Source organism: Prosopis cineraria, unplaced genomic scaffold (assembly GCF_029017545.1).
Source record: "Prosopis cineraria cultivar Desert tree isolate PC_DT_omini unplaced genomic scaffold, ASM2901754v1 PC1, whole genome shotgun sequence".
Lineage (NCBI taxonomy): Eukaryota > Viridiplantae > Streptophyta > Magnoliopsida > Fabales > Fabaceae > Prosopis > Prosopis cineraria.
The window spans coordinates 44,221,848-44,246,124 of NW_026555332.1; the positions used below are offsets into that span (position 1 = coordinate 44,221,848).

Consider the following 24,277-nt stretch of genomic DNA (forward strand, 5'->3'; position numbering starts at 1 on the left):
ATAAGTGTTCTGATTCTTATCAAGTTTAATCAAAATAATTTTTTTTTTGTGCCAACTAAAGTAATTGCTTTAATTATTTTATATTTAATTTTAAAATATTTTAATTAAATTATAATATTAATTTTTTTTTAAGGTATCCAGGCTTGACCCGAAGCCCTAATAGCTAAATCTAAAGATTTGAGAGAATTTTGAAAAACTGAGCTTCAGGATCTAGGACCTAAGTTCTTAAGATGAGCTCGCCGTTTCCCAGCTCTTGCCCCGTCACTCAGCAGAAAATACTGTTTATCGGCGCGAATGCGCTCCCCTTGCACAGTTAGGACATTACGCCTGTTGGAGCGCTCTCAGTAATTTTATATGCCTGGTTAGTGGTTACTCACAAAACGATTGGATCGATCGACTTCCATCTCTCCCACGCCATCTCTCTGAAGCGTAACATTTGGTATACTCTTACCCGATTATTTGTGCGCTCTAGCAGCTTCCTTTATCTAATCTCTAAATACTGTATTAGATCATTGATTTATTTTTTCTGTGATGAAGTAGTCAGTAGATGGAGCCAGTTTTTTATTGGTTGAAGGTCGATGGGGTATTTCGTGTAATATGAATTTAATTTTCGATTGGAGAAATATTGAGCAGGAAAAATGTATCGTAGTTTAATTTTACATAATTGAACTCTTTGTTGATGGCTGGGCATTTGATCAAGTGGTGTTCGAGCATAGACCCTCGGTTGTGTGTTGTGTCCGTGTCTGTCTTTTTTCTGGCAGGAGTTGTTTCACACTGAATCCTTCTAAGTTCAAACCCAGATCACGTCAGTTACTTCTCTTGTTTCTTTTCCAGTAATATTAGCCTTGTTTTTTTTTTTTTAACATTCCCCTTTTTTGCCTTCTTTGAAGTATCATTTTAATTTCTTCTTCAAATTATATCTCTCTTTGAATTTGTTTCTGTTTTTTCCCTTGATATTTGTGAATCCCACTTTTAAGTCAAATACTCACGAACTTTTCTACTTAAAATAATGTCAAATGTTCTTTAATTTGTTGATATATGAGTGTTATATAGTTATATCATTGTTAAGAGATAGAGGTAAAAATGAAAACACTTATTAGGATGTATTTAACTTGGTTGTACACCTAGTTTCAAGTAGCTGTTTATTCCATTGATATGGTTTAAATTTGTCCTTGTATACCCCAGAAATCAAGTTCTTGCGTTTCATTTTATAGCTATACAATCTGTATTCAGGAATATTAGTGGCTAATTAACATATGGTCTCCTTTTCTTTTTCTGTTTTGCCTTCCTTTATCTAGTGTAGCACCGTTTTCATACTAATGGCCAACAGAGTTCAAATTCCTTCAAGAAATTCCGTGCTTATTGCGATGATTGCAGATGAGGTAAGAATGCCACACTTGCTGCTCATGCTTCAGGGGGTGTATCTTGTCGAGCATAAATGTTTGCTTATATCGGCATGGTCTTGAGACATTTCTGTGACTTATGAAGGGTTTAATTGTTCATGTGGCATTTTCTTCATTTGCACCTAGCTTCAGTGGTTGAGAAAGTGGGTTTTGAATAAAATCTCCTCAGGATCAAGTTATAGAATTTCCCAATACATCAGAAAACAGCGAGTCTTCAAAATCAATTTGTTGTATGATAGATGGCAATTGACAAATGCCAATGTGAGAAAATATCACTAAAACATATAAGCTCATTTTAGTTCGTGAACATTAATTTAGATAATCTTTTAATTTCTTTCAAGTATGCATGTTGATTGACTATATATAACAATGTTAAATCTTATGTTTTTTCAATTCTACGAATTTAACCCAGGACACTGTTGTTGGATTTTTGCTTGCTGGGGTGGGCAATGTTGACTTGCGTAGGAAGACAAACTACCTTATTGTGGACTCAAGTATGGCTCTGAAATTTGGATCTCTTTAAGTTGCTAAGTTCACTTAGGACAATGGAATGACTCCATTTTATCTCCATTATCATATTCACTCTCTCTCTCTCTCTCACACACACACACTCTCTCTCTCTCTCTCTCACACACATCTGCCTGCACTGTACAATTCTTTAATGTGATTTGAAAGATGTCACAAGTTGGGGTGTACGCCCTCCTATGTTGATTCATGATAAATTTGTAGAAGATATTCTTGCACCTTTTGTTGCAATGCTGAATATCCCTTGAATAGCAATCCCTGGAAGTAAATGGTTGATAGGATGGAAACCAGGCAGTTTGCGGGAGATTGGATATTGCCATTGGCCTAATGGTGCCAGCTGCTCTTGTCATTTGTTTTAATTTCTTAACTATATGAGCCCTGTGCATTGTTCTGAATATGAAAAATGAGTTATATTATTCATGACTTATAAATGTGTAATTTGCTATAGATTTTATACTTTATATCGATATATTGATTTGAACATATGTTGATTATGCTCATGTTTCATATCTTGTGTTGTCTTTGTAGAAACCACTGTCAAACAAATAGAAGATGCATTCAAAGAGTTCACGACAAGGGAAGATATTGCAATTGTGCTGATTAGCCAATATGTAAGGTTTTTTTTATTTTTTTTGGTATACACGACTTTAACCCAATTATGGAAAAAAAAAAATTGTTAAGGGTATCAAGCATATCATGTCGATCATATTGCTAGATGCCAAAGGTCTTGACCATATCATGGCCAAGAAAAAAGTCCTAACCGTATGGTGTATGGTTTGTCTCAGTAATATACTGATCTCATTCCATGTTTAGGAAACTCTGCCTAAATCATTCTTTTCCATATTATAGGTTTCCCCTTCTCTGCAATATATGATTATTTTGAGCCAAAGTTTCGGGCTCATTTAACATCGCAGATATTTTGCTCTTCGATTATGTGAAATTTTTGTATATATGATCTGGTACAATTAATATATGTCATGTCTGTCCTATGCAACTGACCACTGACTTCATTCATGACCATTGAATGGAGTTGTGTTTTCATGCAATCTAGCCTTGGAATTTCTTTATTATGATTTACAATGAATTTCTGTGTTCCGTACTCTTATGATTTTTGGCGTCAAATGGAAGATCTAATACTCTATTGTCAATTAACCAGGTTGCAAACATGATAAGGTTTTTAGTTGATAGCTACAACAAGCCTGTTCCTGCGATATTGGAGATTCCTTCTAAAGACCATCCTTATGATCCTGCACATGATTCAGTTCTTTCGCGAGTGAAGTATTTATTCTCTGCTGAATCTGTGGCATCTGGGAGACGTTAAGCATCTGTGTCTTCTGTTAGAAGCATTTTTTCCCCCCAAATGATTGTTTCAAACTCAGTAATTTTATGCATGTTCCTGTTTGCTGTACATGTTAAGACTTCACTCCATAATCCCGGGAGTAAATCCAGCTGATGGTGATTACTTGATCTTTTAATAAGCAAAATGGGTGGATGATCAATTCATTTTCTTTTCTTTTCTCTTTTTTAATGGTAATAGATCAATTCATTTTTTTTCCGCCAGTCAATGCACTAGGACCGGGAGCTGTGCCAGTACAAATATTTGTTTGAGGTTGTTCATTGCAATGAACGCACCTGTGCAAATAAACGCATGGGGAATTTTTTTTCCCTCCGTTTGCGAATTACTGACGAAATAACTGTCCCTTCGATATTCTGCACCCATATAAGTTTATGGCTTCTAAATGTGCCCTAATTTATAGATGATGGAGATATTTTAATTTTTAATGAAGGAGAGGAAAAGAGAGTTGAAAAGTAGGAAAAATGATAATTTTTTTTTGAATTATACGAATGACATTTCATAATTCTCTTGAAATTTTTAAAAATTTTTGTTATTAAAAAAATAATATAAGTAATTAAATTGTTTTTAGTTCAATATTTCAAATGCAAGTTTATGAATTATTGTTGTATTTTTGGGATTTTAAGCAAAAAAATTATAAATTTTAAAACGAAGCTTATAAATGACAATTGATATTTGTAATACAGAAATATTAAAATTTTAAATGAAAATTTATAAATTACTGTTAAATTTTTATAATTTTAAAAAAAATTGTGAATTTTAAAATATCTTGTGAATAACAATTGATATTTAAATTGAAAATAATTTGATTATTTATATTAATTTTTTAATGACAGAAAAATTCTTAAAAACTTCATTGATGTTATGACATTTTGAAAAATCAAATTCTCATTTATATAATTTTAAAAAAAATTATTGTCATTTTTCTTTAAAACTAAATTGATTATCATGGGGTCATCAAATTTGAGTTGTTATCATTTTTACTCTCTCTCTCTCTCTCTCTCTCTTATTTTTGGCTTTTGAGGAAGAAAAGTAGTCATATTACAATTTATCAATTTCTTTTTTTGCTTAATGTCAAAATTTATCATTTTTAAAATGTTAAAATTTTCGCCTTACATATAATACAAGTCTTGCATTGATTTAAATTTTTTATTACTGTTTTTTTTTTTGAAATATTATTAGTCACGTAGCAGCCGTTTGTTCACGCTAACAGAGGGCAAATGAAATAAACTTACCAAAATTCATGTTACTGTCAAGGTACATTAAGATCTTAGCTATAGAGGCTAAATTATTGTCTCCAAGGTTGTTCGAAGAGATGGAACAAACACTAAAGGGAAACAAGCTGGGTAGTTCAGAAGGGTCTGGAGGATATGAATCTTATTCAAGCTCATCAACTCGTTTTCAAGGAAGTGCAGATTTTAACGACTTGGCGAAGTTTTCTAATTCTTTCAAACCATCCTTGGGAGATTTGGCCTCACCAAGCAACTTCACCATAGCACTGCCAACAATCACCCCATCAGCTCCCCATTCCGCTATCTGTATCAAATTACATGGTTTAGAATTAAAGTACAGCAACTGCACCAATATAGAAGCACCAAAAGTTACGGGCAAAGAACTGACCAGTTTCGCATGCTCTGGTTTTGATATGCCAAAACCAACTGCCACAGGCTTTGTTGTTGCCTGATAGGAAAATGAGGCAGTCAATGGTGTGCAGGCTAGTAAATATTCACCCAGTTTCATGGTGGCCAATTACCAAACATACATATGACCAATTGCCAGCACAAGCAAGTTGCCACCAAAGAGATGAGAGTGGCAAAGCAGGTTAAAAGAATGATAAGAATTTTTCAAAGTGTTCAGAAGACTTTCATAGCAAAACGTGGCTTCAGAAAAAGATTTTCACTTCAAATGAAAGACTTACAGACAAATATTAAGCAGACAAACCTCTTTAATTTCACGCAAAAGAGCCTGAACCTTATCGCTTACTTCTGCTCGAGTTCCAGTGACCCCAACGGAACTCACCTATATTGCAGATCAAGAAATGGTCCATGAATCATGATATTTCATCAGCATAATATCGCCAAATAGATGCACATTTTCTGTTTTTTACCATTTTTGTATCCTATTTTCAATATTTTGGGTCAAGAGGCAACTCGATATTGCTGCCAATCCGCTAAAGTGCAAACAGAAACAACTGATTAGACAGAATGCAAAAGCCAAAAGAACATTATCATAGGTTTCTTGACATCGGTGATGCAGTTTTCCCACTTCTGATGGCCACAAATTGACCCACCAACCCTCATTCTTATGCTTATTTTTTAACTAATCGAAACCAGGTGATTCTTTTGCATTGTCTTCCTCTTGAGGATAAATTCGATCATTCATTCTTTAAAAGCTACCAACAATAATACATCATTTGAATAGCAAATCCAAACTCATGGGCCAAGTTGCCCGCAATTTAAGGCCTAAGTTAAATGATCTTTCTCTAATAAACAAAAATAAGGCAAATTAACAGAGCAATTGAGGACAAGGCCTCAAAACATAAGACCATAGATAAAGCACCTGATTACCTAACTTTTGACCTATGCATGCATAAAAGTAATAAGTACATCTAATAAAAGACGTGTTAAAATCTAATAGCAAAGGAATTTGAATTTCATTCTGTTATGTCCTTGAGTTTGTTGATTATGAAAAATTCAATTTAAGCGGGGCAGGGAGGACTCAGCAGGTGCAAAGTTATAGCAATTAGGGGAGAAACGGGGAAAAAGGAGCTATCACGGTTGAAAGATGAAACAGATTCTTACAAGATAAATAAATCCCTCTGAAGCTTCAACAATGGCTTTCATCCGGCTTATTGGAGTAGTGGGCGTTGTTAGGAGTACCTTAATCACATCAGAGAAACATATTTTTAAACAACACCATTGACTAACAGATTAAACAAATACATTGCAAAATGTAAAATCTAAAAACTAGAAGGTAAGTTGATCATAACAAGCATTTCATTGTTCCACCGCCACTATAAAGTCTTCTCCTGCTTGACTTGAGGGATCCATTTCATAAATTCATATTACAAACTACAATAAAAAAAAGAAGTTTACCACTACATCTCTAACATTATGACAATAATGAATATAAGACACCTCATCTGGAATTCAGGAACAAAGTAAGACAGCATTTCAAAGGTAAACAAACCAATTCAATCCCATTCTTCTTAGCTTCTATCCTCAAAGCTGTTGTCTCCTCCAGGGGAACATCAGGAACCACAAGCCCTGAAAAGATAGGGAAAAGTAATATAATATTCAAATACCTAAACTGGAAAGAAACAGAGAAAATGTTGCTTTTGTCCAGGAAAATGCAAAAAGCTCCCTTGAATTTTGGTTCACTTGTAAATGGCCCCCGCTACTTTCAAAGTTAGGTCCTTGCAGTTAGCCAGTTACAAGTTCCAGTAAATAAACCATTCTCTGATACGTTTTTCTCAATGATGCTACCTCACTTGCCACCACAAACATCTCCACAACTGATGTGGCAGGTTTCCATTCATGCTCAATTTGCTAACATGTCAAATGTGGGATTCTTTGATATGGCAACTAAATTAACATCAGCAAGTGAAAATTAGCAATAGATTGAAGGATCTAGGTGCTGAAGTACGGAAGTTTGAGAATCTAATTGCCAGTTTTGGAAGTTTAAGTTCGATGGACTATTTGCAGGCGACCCCAAGTTCAATTTTTTTTTTTTTTAAACTTTTGTTTTTCCCTCTTCACTTCTCAGGCAATTTTTTTTGTCGACCTCATGTAGCAATTCAAATCAGGACAAGGCAGAAAAGCGCTAAAAATTTCCTATTTTATCCTTCAGAAATCAGAATCATGCATCTAATTATATTTGTACAGTGAAACCCGTGCAGGTTACACAAATCCTGCACCTCTACAATTTTGGCATGCTAAAATAATAAACGATGTCTTTTAAGGCTTAAGTGACATGCTATGTCTCTTTAAACTTCAATTTTAAGTGTAGAATGTGAAATAAGAGATTGAAACTCCTTTCCTAATCTCATCTATGCTTTCTATCACATTATTAGGTATAAGAGTCCCTAAATAAGCGGGCTAATCAGAATGATATAACAAGCTCCAGGTAATTATTGAAGACTTACCATGTACACCAATGCTGCTAATAGTGGACATAAATCTCTCAGTACCACGCTTGAGTATTGGGTTGTAATAAGTAAACAGAGCAATTGGACAAGACAATTGTGGGGCAACCTGTCAAATTAACAATGCAGAACGGTCATCTGAACTTGAACGTAAAATTAATTTGACCCAAGCAAGCAATAACTGGAGATTTCTCAGATATCCCCATCATTTGGAGTAATTGTCTTGATGACTATTGAGATGTGTGTGTATGTTTTTATATAGACAAGAGCGATATCCTGTCAAAGATTCAAATTGGTAAAACAATCTATGGTTTCATACATTCTTGTGCTCAACTATGATGACCAAAATAATATGCATGTATGCAATCTAGCAGCAAATCCTTGTCTATAACCATATTCCCAAGATACCATTAAGTGTAATTGCATCTCCTTTCTTTCCCATCGAGAAAAAAGAGTACAGGATCCATCACAGGTTCATAACAACTTTTGAGTATGTGCACAGCTTCCTTGTCAGTGAAAAATCGAAAAATAAAGAGAAGAGAAAAATTACAAGAGCAGCAGGAAAGTGACCGAACATAGGTTTTGAGTTTCATAATTAATAAACAGCAAGATATTTCAACAGTTGTACCTCCTTCAACATAGATATAATTGCATCAAAATTGGTACCCCTTGCCAAGGAACGGGTAGCAGCAGCCTGTATAGAAAGACTCGTCAATTTGAGAAATGGACATTACATGTCACCAAAGTGCATAAAACCTTCAAACCTGGATAACAGGACCATCTGCCAAAGGATCAGAGTATGGAACACCAAGTTCAATTATGTCTGAGCCACACGAATCAAGCACTTTCAGTGCTTCTGCTGTGGTTGAAAGGTCAGGATCACCAGCAGTGATGTATGGGATAAAAGCCACCTTGACACAAAAAGACTTCTTAGAGGAACAAAATCATTTGAACTTTAGAAAATAAAAGGATTTAAAACTTATAAAGAATCAAATGCAATATTTTAAGGTGGTCAAAGCGTCGGTGTTAAAAAATGGTCAACTAAGTTATCTAATCCCCATTTCAGCTGCAGACTAAGAAATGCTACTACGATATTCAAAAGTAATAATTAGCATAGACCAAACAATTTTATTATCTGGTTGATCCCATTGTGAATAAATCTGCATGAAATAACCCTTTTTCTATTACTAATTAAGTTCTGAGTAGGATTCATCAATGTGCACAAAATAGTATAAGGGAATCAGCACTCTACATGACCCATGGCATAACTTTAAACTCCAGAATTCTCTACCTGCACTCATAAATTGACGCTACTCTAACATGCAGTTAACAAGTTCTTGAAAATCAAATACCAAAAAGCCCAGTTCATATCCCGGTATCTTCAAAATGACTCTGAAAAGATTCAAATCCAGATAAGGAGTGTGCATAATTTGCGCATGGCAGGAAGAATGTTAAGTGGATGAGGGGAAGAAACAATAAAAATCTTTATCCCATTAGGTTGAGTCGGCTATATAGATTTCACAATGTTATTATGTTCTATCATCAACCATGCTCTTGGGAAAATAGCGTGAAAGGATAAGCATACAATTAACTCTGGGCGCCTTCTACATCCAGAAGTGCTCCACTAAAATCTCTTTATGATAAAGACAAGATAGGCAATCAATAAATATGCATATTATATTAAGGAACAAGTTGATAATCCAGTATTCTTCAAGTTGAATAGTGACATAGAGAAAACGAAAAGGGCAAGATACAGCAGCAATAGAAGAAAGTTCTTACCTTTCCCTCTCTTTTCAGTCTGGTAAATGTTTTGGCGAGCCCAACAGATTTTGTGGTGCTGATAGCAGCCATTGGAGAGTATCTTCGAAGTGGTACAATAGAAATCTTGGAGGGGTAAAACGCCTTGAAATTGACCTCGTATTTCTTCAGTTGCAAGAAACTAGATTTCAGCGCAATAGCCATAAAGAAGGGTCGTTTGTCACTGAGTGATTAGCAGAAGATTAGTAAGATTAAGAGTTTAATAACACAATGTCACTGAAAATGAGAATGCAAGTTCTTTTTGGAATACAAATATTAATATCAATATCAATCTCTTAAAAACAAGACATGGCTCCCCACGGATAGGAAGGAACCGTTAGCGGGAAATGGAAATCAGCCTCCTTTGCACCTGCACGCCCGTTCTGTTGCAGAGAGGCAGAGGACAGTGCAATCACCGAAATCTCAAACCGCTGCCACCCCCGGCGCAGATTCCCTCTTCTCCGTAAGTCTCAGGCAACGGCAACATTGCGGCACCGAACTCTCTCGCCCCGACCTTCCCCAGTCGTTCTCACCCAAATATTGGCCCTAGTCACTCATTGACTTTCACCTCCGGCAATCAGCCAAATGAAGGGAATTCGTAAACCCCGTGTGTGTGTGTGTGTGTGTGTGTGTGAACTTCTTAATATCCACAGTTATTCGAATAGAAAAAAGATAAACGAAAACTAAATTTGAGGCTATCCATCGATTTACAAGTATTGGGCATTCAGCGAAACCAGAGACAACCCACCTCTGAGATGTTAGCAATGAGGCCGAAAACAAGATCTGTGATAGTATGGAAGTAAATGAAAACAGTTGTTTCCTTGCCACCAGTGAATAAGTAGAGTTAGATGAAGCGAGGAGGTCCAAGCGGATTTCTTGCTCTTTTCGGCGGATACGTGAAATCACATCATCGACGATTCAACAGAACAGCCCCCTTGCGACGGATATCGCTGGTGACTAGTCAGAACGTTGCGCATTTAAACATAAATTTTGTAAATATACATGTTAAAATAACTTGTTTTCGTAAATATACATTTTAAAATATAAAATATGCAATTTGTAAATATAATCCTTCTTATCTATAAACATCCTTTAAAACAATCCACGCATAAAAAAATTTTATTTTTATTAAAATTTTTATTTTTTATTTTAAAATTAATTTATAATGAATAAGAAAAAAATCATACGTTCATATGTGCGCGCACAAAAATTTAAATTAATTAATACAATTAATGCTATCAATTATGGTCGATTCTTAAGGATTAGGCCCAAATAAATTAATCCTATAAAGTTTAATTTCACTTTACAATTCGATTTTAGCTAGCTTGGCTCTAGCTCTCAGGACCTCGGCCCTATTTTTTTATTTTTCAATTTATAATTTTAAAAAATATATTTAAAGTTTTAAAAAATATTACACATAACATTAAATCTAGCATAATAAATTTAAGACAGTATACACAATAATAAATTTAAGGCTAATCAAAAGTAATGACATCGCAAAATTGACACTGATAATAATTAAATTTTACTTGTATCAATCTTAATGATTTTCATTGTCATCAACATTAGTATAATTTGATCCTTCTTGTTGTTGAGCCTCATCAATTATTACATATAACATTTAGTTTTGAATTGTTTATTTTTTATATTAAATTTTAAAAAATTATATAAAAAGGTTTAAAAAGGTTGGCGCTATTATTTTTTGGCTTAAAAGAGGTGCCCGATTTATCATTTTATAGCTCAAAAAAGAGGCCTAACTTTTAATTTTTTTCGAGCTTAAAAGGGCCGGCTTGACGAGCTCAACCCTAATTGATACTCTAAATACAATGAGTAAAGTAAGATTTTTTTATAAATACTAAATTTTTTATATTTTGGATCAAAAGATGCTTATTTTCTATATCAAATTGAGTATTTATTAATATATATGTTGCTAAAGTTTGAGTTGTATGCTAGTTTTATTATTTATATAGTTTTATCTTTTAAATTATGACGTAAATATATTCTTAAGTAGATTGAATGTATCATGTCATTTGTAATCTGTTCAATTAAAATACCTCAATTTATCTGAATAAAATCTTATGTGATATTATTTTAATTAATTTTATTCTTATAACAGAATTTATATTTAATTTCCTACCTTTTTTTACTATACTATAATTAATATTAAAATTAATTTCTATTTAATGTTATTTAAATATCATATTTTTATTGAACATATTACAAATAATGTGACTTACCTGATCCACCTAAGAATTTTTCTTAAACGCATATTTTTTTGTGGATGGAATGTGATACATTCTTCTTCTTTACTAAGATAATGATTCATAACTTAAATAACTTGCACAAGAAAAGCAAAATTTAGTTGGCCTCTCTTGTTATTCACCATCTCTTAAAAGAGTTGCAAGGGATGATCAAAGATATGAAAAATTAACATATAAACTATATAACATTTTAGTTAAATTGTCAGCATAAGAATTAGATTTTTTATTGATGTGTTGAATAAATAAACTCCAATCCTGTAATATAAAAGACGAGAATTTGGTTATACATTTTCTGTTTCACTATATATACGTGTAAACATCGTTCATCTATTGACATATGTTGATATTTATGATAAATTTTATTATTTCCATTAAAACATGTAAATTTTGGTTAAAAAAAATAATTGCGCGCCCTGAAGTACCATCTTCCTGTTCGGCATAAAGGTACCATTTTCCCTAAATAAAACTTCAAATTTTTCATGAAAATTTTAATGGCCTTTAATGGTCTCCCCCAGCTCCATTCCTCCTCTCTCTCTCTCTCTCTCTCTCTATCTCAATCTCTCTCTTTCACGGAACCTTATTGAGCCTGTACTTCAAGGCCGAGAGAGTGAGTGGCCTAGCTTCATTAGGAATTCATTTCCCTTTTTTTTTGAGTAAAAATTGAGACTATTAATAACAACTAAAAATGGTAAGTGTACATAATATTACAAAACAAAACAACCTATCATCAACCACCATCTTTTGGTATGAAAGATGGTTTGTGATCATAGATGCAAAAGATTGAATCTTGATTATGTATTCATCGGGCCAAAGTGTCAACAACAAGATTTGACTCCTTATATATGAAATTAATAGAATCAAACCAATTCCTCCCAATCATACTCCTCGCTTCTTCAATAATATCCTATTACAGGTGAATTTGATTGTAACCCTTAATGATGGGATTGATGGCTTTTGCACTATCAATAAAAACAATGACATTTCCATAGCCTATAGTCCAACAAATATTCAACCTTTGGATAAGTCCTATAGTTTCTGCAATTATTGGAGGAATTATGGTCAGCTTACAACTGAAGTCCTACAACCACTTAGCATTATTATTATGCAACACTGCACCACATCCACATTGGGCATTTGTAAGAACAGAGCCATCCACGTCTAATATGACATTATTTCCCTTTGGTGTTGTCCATCTATCTTGAGCAACTCTAACATCACCATGAAGGGTATGACTCAAATGGAGATTTTCGTCCATTCACGCATGATAAAAATTATTTCTACCATTGGAAGAATTCTTGGGTTCTTGATTCTCGAAGAAAAAATTACATCTATCTACCCATATATCCTGACAAGTATAACTAAAAAGTGTAGGCCAAAGAATGTCCCTAGTGGCCATTTTGCCAGCTTTATGAGTTAGATTCCATTTAACCTATTCAACTCCTTGAAAGGTAAAGAGAGTGTACTAATATTCCTGTTCGACTATCGATTACCATTGTTCCCTTGCATTTTTGCAATCTTGTATGAGGTGCATCTGGTCTTCCAAATCTTCACAATTAAAAGCGCACTCCATTGAGTTTGAGAGGCCTCTTCTTACTTTAAATTGTTGTGCATGAGTTTTGCCATGAGTGAAGATCATATAAAAGACTTAATTTTTTTAAGCATTTTTCATTTCCATAGGAGTTTCCAAATGGCATCATTCACTACTCCAGTACCTGCAAAAGTAAAATTATAGGCAGAGTTAATAGAAAAGGATCCATTCAAAGATGAAGTCTATAAGAATATATCCTCTCCTCTCTCCTCACAAGGTGGGTGTGCACAAGTTATTCAATCAGCAATAGAAGTACTAAACCATTTATTCAATTTTTCTCTGTCCCATTATCCCCACATTGTCATGTAATCACTCACTTTCTCTTGATGATTAAGGAAGCCTTCTATACCCGAAATGCGATTAATGAGAAGAGTTCGTATCTCATAATAGTTCTTAAAATAAAGTGGATTTTTCCATTGTCAGTTTTTTTTCCTAATTCTTTCTTGAAGGTTTCCTGTAACATCCTAATTTTTAGATTAAAAAAAAATTATGAAATTTAAGTTTTTTTTAAAAAAATGATGATGATAATAGAAATTTATATTATTTGACGTTATTTGAAAATAATAATATGGCTAGGCATTTAATTATGAATTAAAAACTTAAGTTTAAAATTATATAAGAAATATTTTGTTAAGATATAATTTTAAATTTTAAAAAAATTTATTATTAATGTGTGTGAGTTAAAAAAAAAGAAAATTGCAACAGAAAAGAAAATTATTAATGTGTGTGTAAAAAAAAAGAAAAGAAAAAAAAAGGGGAGGGGGTTTAGTCTCACATCGGTTAGATGTGGGAATGAAAGGCACCTCTTCATGTATAAAAAGAGGAGGTGCATTGTGGAGGAAGCATCAGAAATTTTTTATTGTAATTTGTAAAAATTGCAACTAAGGGCTCAAAATGCAATTTGTGAAAATTGCAAGTGATGGCCCAAAGGTTTGAATAATTAAATTCAAACCTATAATTTTTTTTAATATAAATTTTGGGACCACAATCCCATTTTATATTATTTTTCTCTCTTCCTCTCATGTTGCTCGGCGATTTCTCTCAAGGGGGGATTATTTTCTTTTTCTTCAGGTATGTTCTAACTTTCCTGTTTAGATTAGTATTTAAAAATTTATTTAATTACAAAATTAATTTTATAGTTATTTTCTAAATAATATTAGCTTTCTAGTGATATGATTATTTTGTATGATAGAGTAAATATTCTGATTAGGATTTTTCTATATGATAGTTAATCTGATGATATGATGGATTAAAAATATAGGTTAAAACTCTTAGGGGTATAATAAATATTATAGAATATTTTTTTTTGAGGTTGAAACTCATGTTAAAGAATTTTTAAGTTAAAATCTAGATCTATATGGTTGAATTTATGTAGAATTTGAGATGTAGGGATAAATTTATAATTATTAAATATTTATTTAAGTATGAATAGGTATTTTTGAGGTTATAGAAAGGTGATTTGAGGCTTCAGGATAATTCTAAAATTTTTAATTTATTTTTGGATGAATTTTTAGAATATAGAAGGATGAAATTGTGATACGAGAAGTGATTTGAGGATAAAAAAATAGTTTATTAGGGTACGAGAATTTTAGAAAAAGAATTTAAAAAGTTAAATGAGGCATAAATCTTAAATTATTGTTAATATGGATTATAGATCTAAGACTTTCTAACTCTTTAAATTAAAGTTATTTATTTTAATGTAAAATTAATATATAGTATTGTGAAATAATTATATAGATTATATTGACAAAGATAGCGGTGAAAAAGGAGTTGTGAAGGAAAACTTGTTATTCAAGACACAAGGTAACCATTATTAATGTGTTGTGATGGGTGTGTTTGTGAATGGTTATGTGTTGTTTTATTGTTTGAAAAAATTATGAATTAATGAAAATAAATACTGTATAAATACTTGTTTGAAATTATTGCCAAGTGGGTCAAAAATTTATTTTTATTTATCATGATGAGATATTATTGTTCAGATATATTCCTGTTTGGATATTTGAATGATGCATGACTTGTCAGGGTATTTTAATATATGGTGTTAATGAGAATTTCCGTTCGGTTAATTATTACCACGTGGTAAGCCCTCATTGGACCCAATGAGTGGCGTGTCGCTTGGTCCAACTCACCTTTGGCCGGGTGATTTGGCGTCCAAGCATGGCGAAAGGAAGATATAAGGTGCAGTCATGCAAATTAAATACTTGTTCGGTTTGTTTGAAAAGATAGTTTTATTAAATGTTTTGTGTGCCCACTTAGTAATCGCATGATTAGTTACAACCGCATGCATCATTACATATTAATTTTTGGTTACTGGGACTTTTAAGTCTCATTCCCCATGGTTAATATTTTTACAGGAGCGAGTCCGGTCGAGAAAGCACTAAGGTGTAACTATGGTGTATGAAACATCATCTTTTATGTTACCTCTTATTTTGAATTATACAATGTATCTTGTGCCAACTCAGGACATATCTTCTTTGTGAAGCATGTAAATTCTAATCCTTTTTATTAAAAGTATTTATTTGACCAAGAGGATTATGTTTGTCCCTCTTGATTCATGACCTAATTTAAATATCATGCCATGAGAATCCTGTCTGTCCCTCATGGTTCTAATTGCTTTTTGAGATATTTTAAGACCTGTGGTATATTGTCTTGGATGTACCATGGTAGAAATTTTTTTACCATGATAAGGGTTCAAAAAAATAATTTATTGAATTAATAATTTGTGAAAAATCGGTTTGTAAATTTGAGGGTGTTACATTTCCTACACTGCACATATTTCTCTCCATGTCAAAGAAGAGACTTTCGTTTTTCTCATGTTGGGAAAGGAGTTACTCTTGCGACCATAATTGTGTTTGAGAATATGCACCCACAGAGCATCTTGTAGAAAATGTTCCAACATAATTTCATGATGAGCTCTTCATTTTGTTTTCCAAGATTTTTGATACTCAAGGCACCTTTACTCTTGTCATTAATAACTATATCCCATAAAATTGGATGAATTTTCTTCACTTCAACCCCACAAAAAGTTTTTACAATCCTTTTCCAGATCATGAATGAGCTTTTTAGGCAAGAGCGTAGTTTGCATGAAATATGAAGGGAGGGCAAAGAGAACCAACTTTATCAAAGTTGTTCTTCCAGCTAAAGTAAGATAATTCCCTTTCTAATTTGAGAGTCTTCCATATTTTCCTATAAAGGGGGCAATAAGAATTCATTTCTGAGTGTTGAAATCAAGTCCTTGTTTTCTCATTAATGAGAAAAAAGAGTCCTCATTTTCCTTCAACAAGTAACAAGGGCACAAGGCATTGGCAGCGATTTCATTGTCAAGTATTCCCTCTAATTTTATTTATAAAACAGAGATAGAATAATTTTTTTGATCGTATTTATAAGTTACATTATAAATTTTTATTATGAATTTTCTCTTTTATCCTTCATTGAATGTTAGAGAATGAAAATATAATGAAAATATGTTAGTAAAATATATATTTAATTGATGCAAAGTTAATAACTTATTAAATTTTAAGACAGAATTAATGAGTTTTAAGATTTTTCTTAGTACTTGCGAAATATGCTGGAAGTGACTTATAAATAGGATCAGAGGAGTAACATTTAATTAACCATAAAAAAAAGAAAAAACATATTTTTAGATCTTTGCATTTTGCTCACCTTTTACTATAAATTCCTACACTTTTATTTTTTGGCGTTTTAGATCCCTACACTTTGTTCATTTAGAGACCTAAAATACTAAAATTAAAAGTGTGATGCTTTAAAACATCGAAAAAAAATGCAAGAACTTATAGTAAAATGTGAATAAAGTATAGAGACCTTAAGTTATGTTTTACCTAAATATTTTTTTAATGTTATTAAACATGCATTTAAAAATTTATGTTTTTCAAAATTAATTTTTTTATGAACATGATTTCAGATTTGTAAAATATTATTTTCCCACGCATAAAATTAACTCTTAAAGACACACTCAAAATATATTTTCTACTTATTTAGTAATATTTTAAACTCAAACACTGGCTAAAATTTTTTCTAAATTATTCAAAAAATTATAAAAATAAATTTTAACTGTATCAAAGATTCGTGCAACCAATAATATATTTAGTGAGGGGTAGTTTAGTAAATAAGACATGCTTTAATATGAATTTTAATAAATAAACGTCATTTTTGAATTTTTTTTATAGTTATTTTGACATATTGAACTAAAATGCATGCTTTTTTATCATGAAGCAAAATATTTTAAAAATAAAGTAAAAAGATTACAACATTAAAACCCTAGAAAATAGCTATGCTATTCTCTAAACAATGGAAAAGAAAAGACCTCAACAACAATACACAGACAAGCCCAAACCGAATATACAAACCGACAATGGAATACACCGCCAAAAAAAAAAAAAGAATGCACAACCAAACTAAAATGTGTACTTTTAAAATAGATTTGAATTCTTTGCGATTAAAATAAAATAAAAGGTTAGCCAGAGTGTCAATTAACATTGACATTATGATGCATTGAGGTTATTGGCGCCAGGAAGTTTCAAATACTGGGAACTAAAGGGCAATCTAATCTGAATTAGGTGTGAATTCCATATATTATTTGCAACCTTAGATTTATTTTTTATATTTAACAGTAAGAACGAGTTACTCCGTTCAAATTTATTTATAAATTATGTTTAATATGTTTTATCAAAAATAAGAAAAATCATAAAATTCATCAATCATATTTAAATTAAAGCATTCCATTTTATTATTATTAAATATACATATTTTAATAAACTTTTTTATCAATATTTAATGAGATAAAAAGAGAAATATGTGATATAAATTTAATAACATGCACTATAAATAAGATAAAAGATCATTGTATCTGTGCCATATGAAATAAAACCGGAAGGAGTACATGCAAGTTGTTCTTAAAAATAAAAGGGACGAAATGTCCTGAAAAAAAAGAAAAGAGAAGAGAAGAGATGGGTGGGCATGTAAATCACTCAAAATGAAGCCCCTTTTGGACAAAGAAATACTGGCACAAAAAGGCAAAATTTTTTAACCGAGGATAAAGCCTCGTCTCTCAGCTTAGTTTCCACAGAGGGAACTGACTTCTCCCGAGTAAAAAAGCAGAACTAAGAACAAAGCACAGCTCTAGGTTGCAGGAATTCTCTCTCCTTCATGTAGATAGGAATTGGTTCCTCAACGCGTTTTCTCAACTCGACTCAACTCGCTCTGAACGGAACTCATGGCGAATAATCCTTCCGACGCCCCCGCCGACGACTTCCTCGAACAAATCCTTGGGCTCCCAACTTTTGCTTCAACCGACTCCGGCTTAGCCGGCACGGCTGCTCCGCCTCCGATGATGCTGCAGCTCAACTCCGGCGATGGCACCGACCACCTCACTTCTGTTGGCGCTGGCGGCGGTAGTGGTGCCTTTCATGCTCCGGTGTATCAGCTAGGACTGAGCTTGGAGCAAGGGAAAGGAGGTTTTCTGAAGCCCGAGGAGGCTTCTGGAAGTGGGAAGCGATTTCGTGACGATATCATCGATAATAGAGCGAAGAATGTAAGACAAGTGTTATCGCTTTTTTCTTGCTTCCATGTGCGTGGTCAGTAATCCGCTGAAATGAATGAACTGATTTTCACAAAAGAGAATTGATGGATACTTTATTTCCGATTTTGAGTTATGATCATCAATTGAAAGCGAGCATAGCGGTTCAATGTTTCATGTTTTTGTTTCAGTGAGCAATAGTATATGGTATATAATTAGTTTGTAAAACAGATTATTGCCCCCTCCACCCTTCTCTTTTTCGTTTCCATCGATGTATTCGTGAAAAGACTCATCATTTAGCATAGTTAAGCTTCTATCACGCTGTTATGCGGTGAGAATAGTTTTGTTCTGTAGCTAAGTAAACTGTATTTTCCGTTCGGTCAAGTCAAATATCATATTTTGTTCAATAGCTGATATGACAGGGATGGAAATTTAAGGTTTTTAAACATTTAATTGTAAGAGCTTGGATTTTGACTATTGAACTGTGTTAAATTCATTTTGTTTAATGATAGCATTTGACTGATGTTTCATGATGGAATTGCTGCATGGTCGGGATCTAATCCCATAATACAATCTGATTCAAATGTAATAAGGAGAGGAGACGTAGTTAAGTGAATCTATTGACCCCCCCATCCCCCCGGGAAATTGTTGAATCTCAGTGACGAGATTGAATTGGCTGGCAAATTAAAAGATTTATCGGCCATATCTTTGCTGTTGCCATCTAGATATTGATTGTAGACACCAAAGATAATTATCATCAGATTGCCATGCCTGGAGTGGATTTTTGTTCCCAGAGGACTTAGAGTTCAACTATTAGAAATTGAACAATTTATTAGAATTCCAGTTTAAGGTCAGGTCTGGACTTTTGAAGACCAGAGGTCAACCTTTGCCACATATAGCTCTAGCCTTGTGACATTGTTTCCATGGATTGATTTAAACTGTGATGGATTATGACATGATAGAAGATTGGGTTACTAGGTATTTGAATTTCTGCTCTTGGTCAATTTTCTAGGATCTTTGAACCTGTTGATCATGTAGGAGATTGCTTGATTTTGAATAACCCATAGATTAAATTTTTTTGTTTTGTGGCGGGAATCAAATTCTTTATAATCGTTCTTGGTCTTCTCCTTCATTGGGAGGGAATGGGGGACTTGTTGATCAAATAATAACTATTTATTGGTCCTGATGGTGGATAATCCTTTTGCAGGTTTTTCATGGTCAACCCTTGCCTACTACCATTCCTGCTGCTCCACATCCACCAGCAATGCGTCCAAGAGTCCGAGCTAGAAGAGGACAAGCTACAGATCCACACAGTATAGCTGAACGGGTGAGCTTCGTAATATTTACATGAATCAAGATTGTCTGCTTTCTGTGCTCTTTACAATTAAAGTTGGGCATAAACTGTTGAAAATTCACAATTACTAGTTCCTTGATTATGCGCATGTTTTCTGATTCTTCATTTCACCTTTGAATGACAGTTGCGCAGAGAAAGAATAGCAGAAAGAATCAGGGCTTTGCAGGAACTTGTTCCCAGTGTCAATAAGGTAGTGACTTCGACATGCCTATATGACAGTTTATTAGAAAAGGTGGTTTTGTGTTTGTTTGATCAAGTGGAGTTTTGCATGTAAATAGTAGAAAACTCAGGGTTTCTGTTTTTGGTTTCATGTTTGACCTGAAAAGTTGGAGAATAGATAGAGATTTTGTTGGATAACAATTGCAGGGATGTATCTAATATGATATGCTGCACTTTAATTATAGCCCCAATTTGTAAATATCTAGAAGTATATCCTGAGAAACAAAACTGAGTTACCTGTCAATTACAAAAAAAAAAAAAAAAAAAGTAAAGCAGTGCTGAAAGTATAGCAGTTAGAGGTGTGCATTTGACTGATGTTTTGGTAGTTAATGAATTATTCATACTTCTGTAGAGAATAACCATCTTCTCTTCTTCTTCGTGAAGCCAATTGCCTTCAGTATGAGTTTAATAAAGTAAATGCCATTATTTACAAAATGTGAACTTTGGACATTGTTTGACACAGCTTGCAGAAGTGTGCAAGGGCAACTTAAAATGTCAATATATTGATTTTCTATTTATTTTATCTTCATTACTTTTGGAAAGGAAGGATAGTTTACCCGATAAAAGGAGGAGGCAATATCAACAACGACAACAAGAACAAATAATATTGAGGAAGGAGTTTTAATTGATATTCTAGCCTTTCCTTTCCAAGCATTAAATGTGAAGAATGTGGCTTTTTATACGAAGTTATTTGAGGAAAAAAATGGGAATTCCTCTTGACAAATGATTAGATGCAACTAGTTGGATTCATCAAGCACAATAGCTGTGTTCAACTAGTCCTGAAAATGGCACCTGCTGTGGTGGTCCCTATTGAATGCTCAGATGTTTAAATTGAGTATGTTCTATTATTATATATAAAATCTCTTGACCAACATATCCAATGTGTTTTCATGCTACACTTCAAATTTTGCATGCATTATGTTGAAAAACTAATCAAGCAAATTATTATTATTATTATTTTTGGTTCTACTGAAATTCCTGACATAGCTATTGTTATAATTAGAAAATGGAGAAGTGATTTACAATCTTTAAGGCTCACTTGTGTGGTGTTTGCGTTTCTCAACATTATGGCTATGTAGTGTTTGTGTTTCTCACTTTAAGAAGATCATTTTCAAGATCCCATTGATTCTAATATTGCTCTGCGGTTGTACTCTGTTCAGACAGATAGAGCTGCCATGCTAGATGAAATTGTGGATTATGTCAAGTTCTTGAGGCTTCAAGTTAAGGTAGATGCACCTGTGCTCCTCCTGTATTTTATATTCATGTTTTAATATCTTAACACTGATCTTAATATTATCCTAAACACCTTGTCTTTCTACATAATGAAAAACAGCTTTTAATGTGATTTCATGGTTTCACTCGTTACCCAAGTTGCTTAGTCAACGCCATTATATTTCCTCTCATTGGGCTTATTGATTGGGATCCGCTTGGCATTGAACCCTACTAATGTTAGTTGCCACTGTGGATTAGAGTCCTTTGACCGATGCATTTTATAGAGTCCAATTTAAATCAATTTTCTTGGATTTGTTGATGAGTGTTGAAAACTTCTACTGACAGTTATTTATCATCTGGCCTTTCAGGTTTTGAGCATGAGTAGATTGGGCGGAGCTGGTGCAGTGGCACCGCTGGTAACTGACATTCCATTGTCGTCGGTTGAGGTAATTAGTCTGAAGAAATATGATTTGCCGAGATTTATTATTAGTTCACGTATTGACGAGTATGGTATTGATCAGGAAGAAGGAAGTGAAGGTGGAAGAAATCAACCAGCTTGGGAGAAATGGTCAAATGATGGCACAGAAACACATGTGGCCAAGCTTATGGAAGAAAATGTTGGGGCTGCCATGCAGTTCCTTCAATCAAAGGCTCTTTGCATCATGCCCATCTCGCTGGCATCAGCGATATACCAGTCACAGCCACCGGACACCTCCAGTATAGTCAAGCCAGAAACTAGCCCTCCTTCATAGAACGCAGGCACCGGGGTTCACGATCCAACGGCCCCATCTACGGCTCACCTAATACTGCTGGGACCCACAGGTTATTTGTCTGTTCCAAATCCCCCCATGATTTTAGTCATTGGCTCGCGTCAAGTTGCAATCAAAGTCAGATGCCATAGCTCTTTCTTTTTTAGCCTTTCTTTCAGCTTTTGTCAATACAGGGTTCGATGTCAATGCCCAAGAAAATATAAGTGGACCCCACCATGTCTGATCAAATTTCAATTAAAGGGTAAGAAATTGTCAAAGTTCATTTAATATAGATTTGCTTTTCTTTTTAGTATGAATGCGTGGGGGTAGTGGAACATGATGGAAGCACTTTTATAGTGGGGCTTAGTTTTCGTTGTGGGCTGTGGGACCTTGTTAAAAGGTTAGAATGGTGTGTAATATATTTTTATTAATTAATGATGTAATTCTAGAGATTTTTAAATGCAGAGCCGAAATGGATAATGGTTGCTTTAAGTATGCTGGGCGTCCCAAGTCCAGCCGAAAATGATGGTGCTTTTTGTTTGTTTATGGTGTGCCTGGGTTGTTTATTCAAAAGTAATTGCTCTTCTTTCTCTATTCTCCGGGATCATTATTGGGGGCTAAACCATTGAAAATGGAACCTCCCTTCCTCTCTCTACGCACCCACACTTTTTTATATACTTGTATCATTGTACGAGTCTTCCCTGGTCCAATTTCTACGATTTAAGTTTATATATATTATATATAACGTGTAAAAGGTCGTTGGGACTCATTTAGACTGTACAAGTCATGGGACTTGGTTTATAGTTATATGATTTTATTCCGATTCTCGTGTGATAAAGCTTTTCTGTCAAGTCACGTACACGCACCCTATAGTATAGGTAAAGTTTCACTAATAATATCTTTCCGAGAGAGGGAATTTTCATATAGGTAAGCCCCTCTCTTGCAATTGTCAATATCAGATCTTTTACTTTTTTGCCCCCTTTTGGATAGAGTTACCCTTTCGTCTGGCCAAAAAAAGTTAAGACTTTAGGCATCTTAAAAAAAAAAAAAAATTTAATGTTTTCTTTTAAAATTTGATTCCCATTCGTGTTAGATGGTTTTGACTTTAAAAATAAAGCTTGGTACTTTACTTTTGATTTTCGCTCTGCTTTCTTTCTTTGATACATTTTTCCCCTGCTTTCTTCCATAGTCTTCTAGCGTGATCCTCTGGCTCTTGGTTTATTGTTGTTGGGACAAGAGCCAATTAGACACTCTTACGCATTTTTGCTTTCTGTTCGGAGTGTTGTATTATTTTTTATTTTAAAACATGTGAAGTATTTTTTTTTTTCAAACCACAATATAAAACATTTTTCAAAAGTTTTATTTCATCTAAAATATAAGATATTAGATAATTTTTTAATTATATTTTTATTTTTTTATTATTTTAAAAACGATACATTAGAATTTTAATTATTATTTTTAAAATATTTATATAAAGTATTTAATGAGAGTAAAATTAAAAATATATTAATTTTTAAAAATTATGGTTTTAATAAATATTTTTTTAGAATAGTCAATTAGTTACCGATGTCTTTATTTTGGTGCAAGGGAGTATGGATTATGGAATGTTGAAAACAATAACCTTTTTTCAACAATAATTTAATAATTCAATGTATTAATTATGTTAGAAGATTTAGTGCAGTCTCTTGTTAAAAAAATATGTATACTGTCCTATTAATTGCAAGCTTTTTGAAAACTTGAGGTTGGAAAACAATATCGGTAAAAATTATGAATTATGATAATGCAGCTTTTTTTTTTCCTATGTGGAATAGCCAAGAAAAAAAGTGAATCAAATTAGCGGAATATGGAGAAAAATGTGGGGAAGTGCATTTTTATACGTTAAGTGATATACTTCATCTCAATTTTTTTTAATAATACACTAGATATCTAGTTACAGAGATGTTATACAAGATAACTAATAGAGTTAGCAATCGAATCACATTATGCAGCTCGAGAGAGATTATAATTTGTATTTATTTGCAACAAGTCAACAATCAAATTTAAGCTTTTATATATGAAGTGAAAGATACTCCCTCCGTTTAAAAAGATAAGATATTTTTAATTAAATCTTACCTTTCAATAAAGTAATTACCTAC

At 33.2% G+C, this 24,277-nt stretch overlaps 3 protein-coding genes across 6 annotated transcripts; 2 read left to right on the plus strand and 1 right to left on the minus strand.

The window, feature by feature from the left end:
* The first annotated feature begins 204 nt into the window (after positions 1-204).
* On the plus strand, positions 205-3,436 carry LOC129308761 (V-type proton ATPase subunit F-like). Of its 2 annotated transcripts, none has more exons than XM_054950115.1 (5): positions 205-439; positions 1,304-1,382; positions 1,816-1,897; positions 2,457-2,539; positions 3,085-3,436. In XM_054950115.1, the coding sequence occupies exons 2-5, from the start codon at positions 1,320-1,322 to the stop codon at positions 3,247-3,249; spliced, it is 393 nt and encodes a 130-aa protein (XP_054806090.1). In that variant the 5' UTR covers positions 205-439; positions 1,304-1,319; the 3' UTR covers positions 3,250-3,436. The 2 variants fall into 2 exon arrangements, with proteins under 2 accessions (XP_054806090.1, XP_054806085.1); XM_054950110.1 differs by having other exon boundaries at positions 206-439; positions 1,299-1,382.
* A 1,067-nt stretch (positions 3,437-4,503) lies between these two features.
* On the minus strand, positions 4,504-10,177 carry LOC129304312 (tryptophan synthase alpha chain-like). 3 transcript variants are annotated; one of them, XM_054943971.1, is made up of 10 exons: positions 9,972-10,177; positions 9,206-9,349; positions 8,191-8,337; positions 8,055-8,120; positions 7,427-7,535; positions 6,472-6,548; positions 6,084-6,161; positions 5,224-5,301; positions 4,903-4,962; positions 4,504-4,818 (listed from the first exon to the last, which is right to left on the minus strand). In XM_054943971.1, exons 2-10 carry the CDS (start codon positions 9,275-9,277, stop codon positions 4,684-4,686), a joined length of 822 nt encoding a protein of 273 aa, XP_054799946.1. In that variant the 5' UTR covers positions 9,278-9,349; positions 9,972-10,177; the 3' UTR covers positions 4,504-4,683. The 3 variants fall into 3 exon arrangements, with proteins under 3 accessions (XP_054799946.1, XP_054799943.1, XP_054799945.1); XM_054943968.1 differs by having other exon boundaries at positions 9,206-9,407; XM_054943970.1 differs by lacking the exon at positions 9,972-10,177 and adding an exon at positions 9,594-9,847 and having other exon boundaries at positions 9,206-9,407.
* A 7,951-nt stretch (positions 10,178-18,128) lies between these two features.
* Positions 18,129-22,665, plus strand: LOC129294781 (transcription factor UNE12-like). Its single transcript, XM_054933273.1, has 6 exons — positions 18,129-18,623; positions 19,816-19,935; positions 20,087-20,152; positions 21,342-21,407; positions 21,762-21,839; positions 21,915-22,665. Exons 1-6 carry the CDS (start codon positions 18,306-18,308, stop codon positions 22,143-22,145), a joined length of 879 nt encoding a protein of 292 aa, XP_054789248.1. The 5' UTR covers positions 18,129-18,305; the 3' UTR covers positions 22,146-22,665.
* Positions 22,666-24,277: the final 1,612 nt, after the last annotated feature.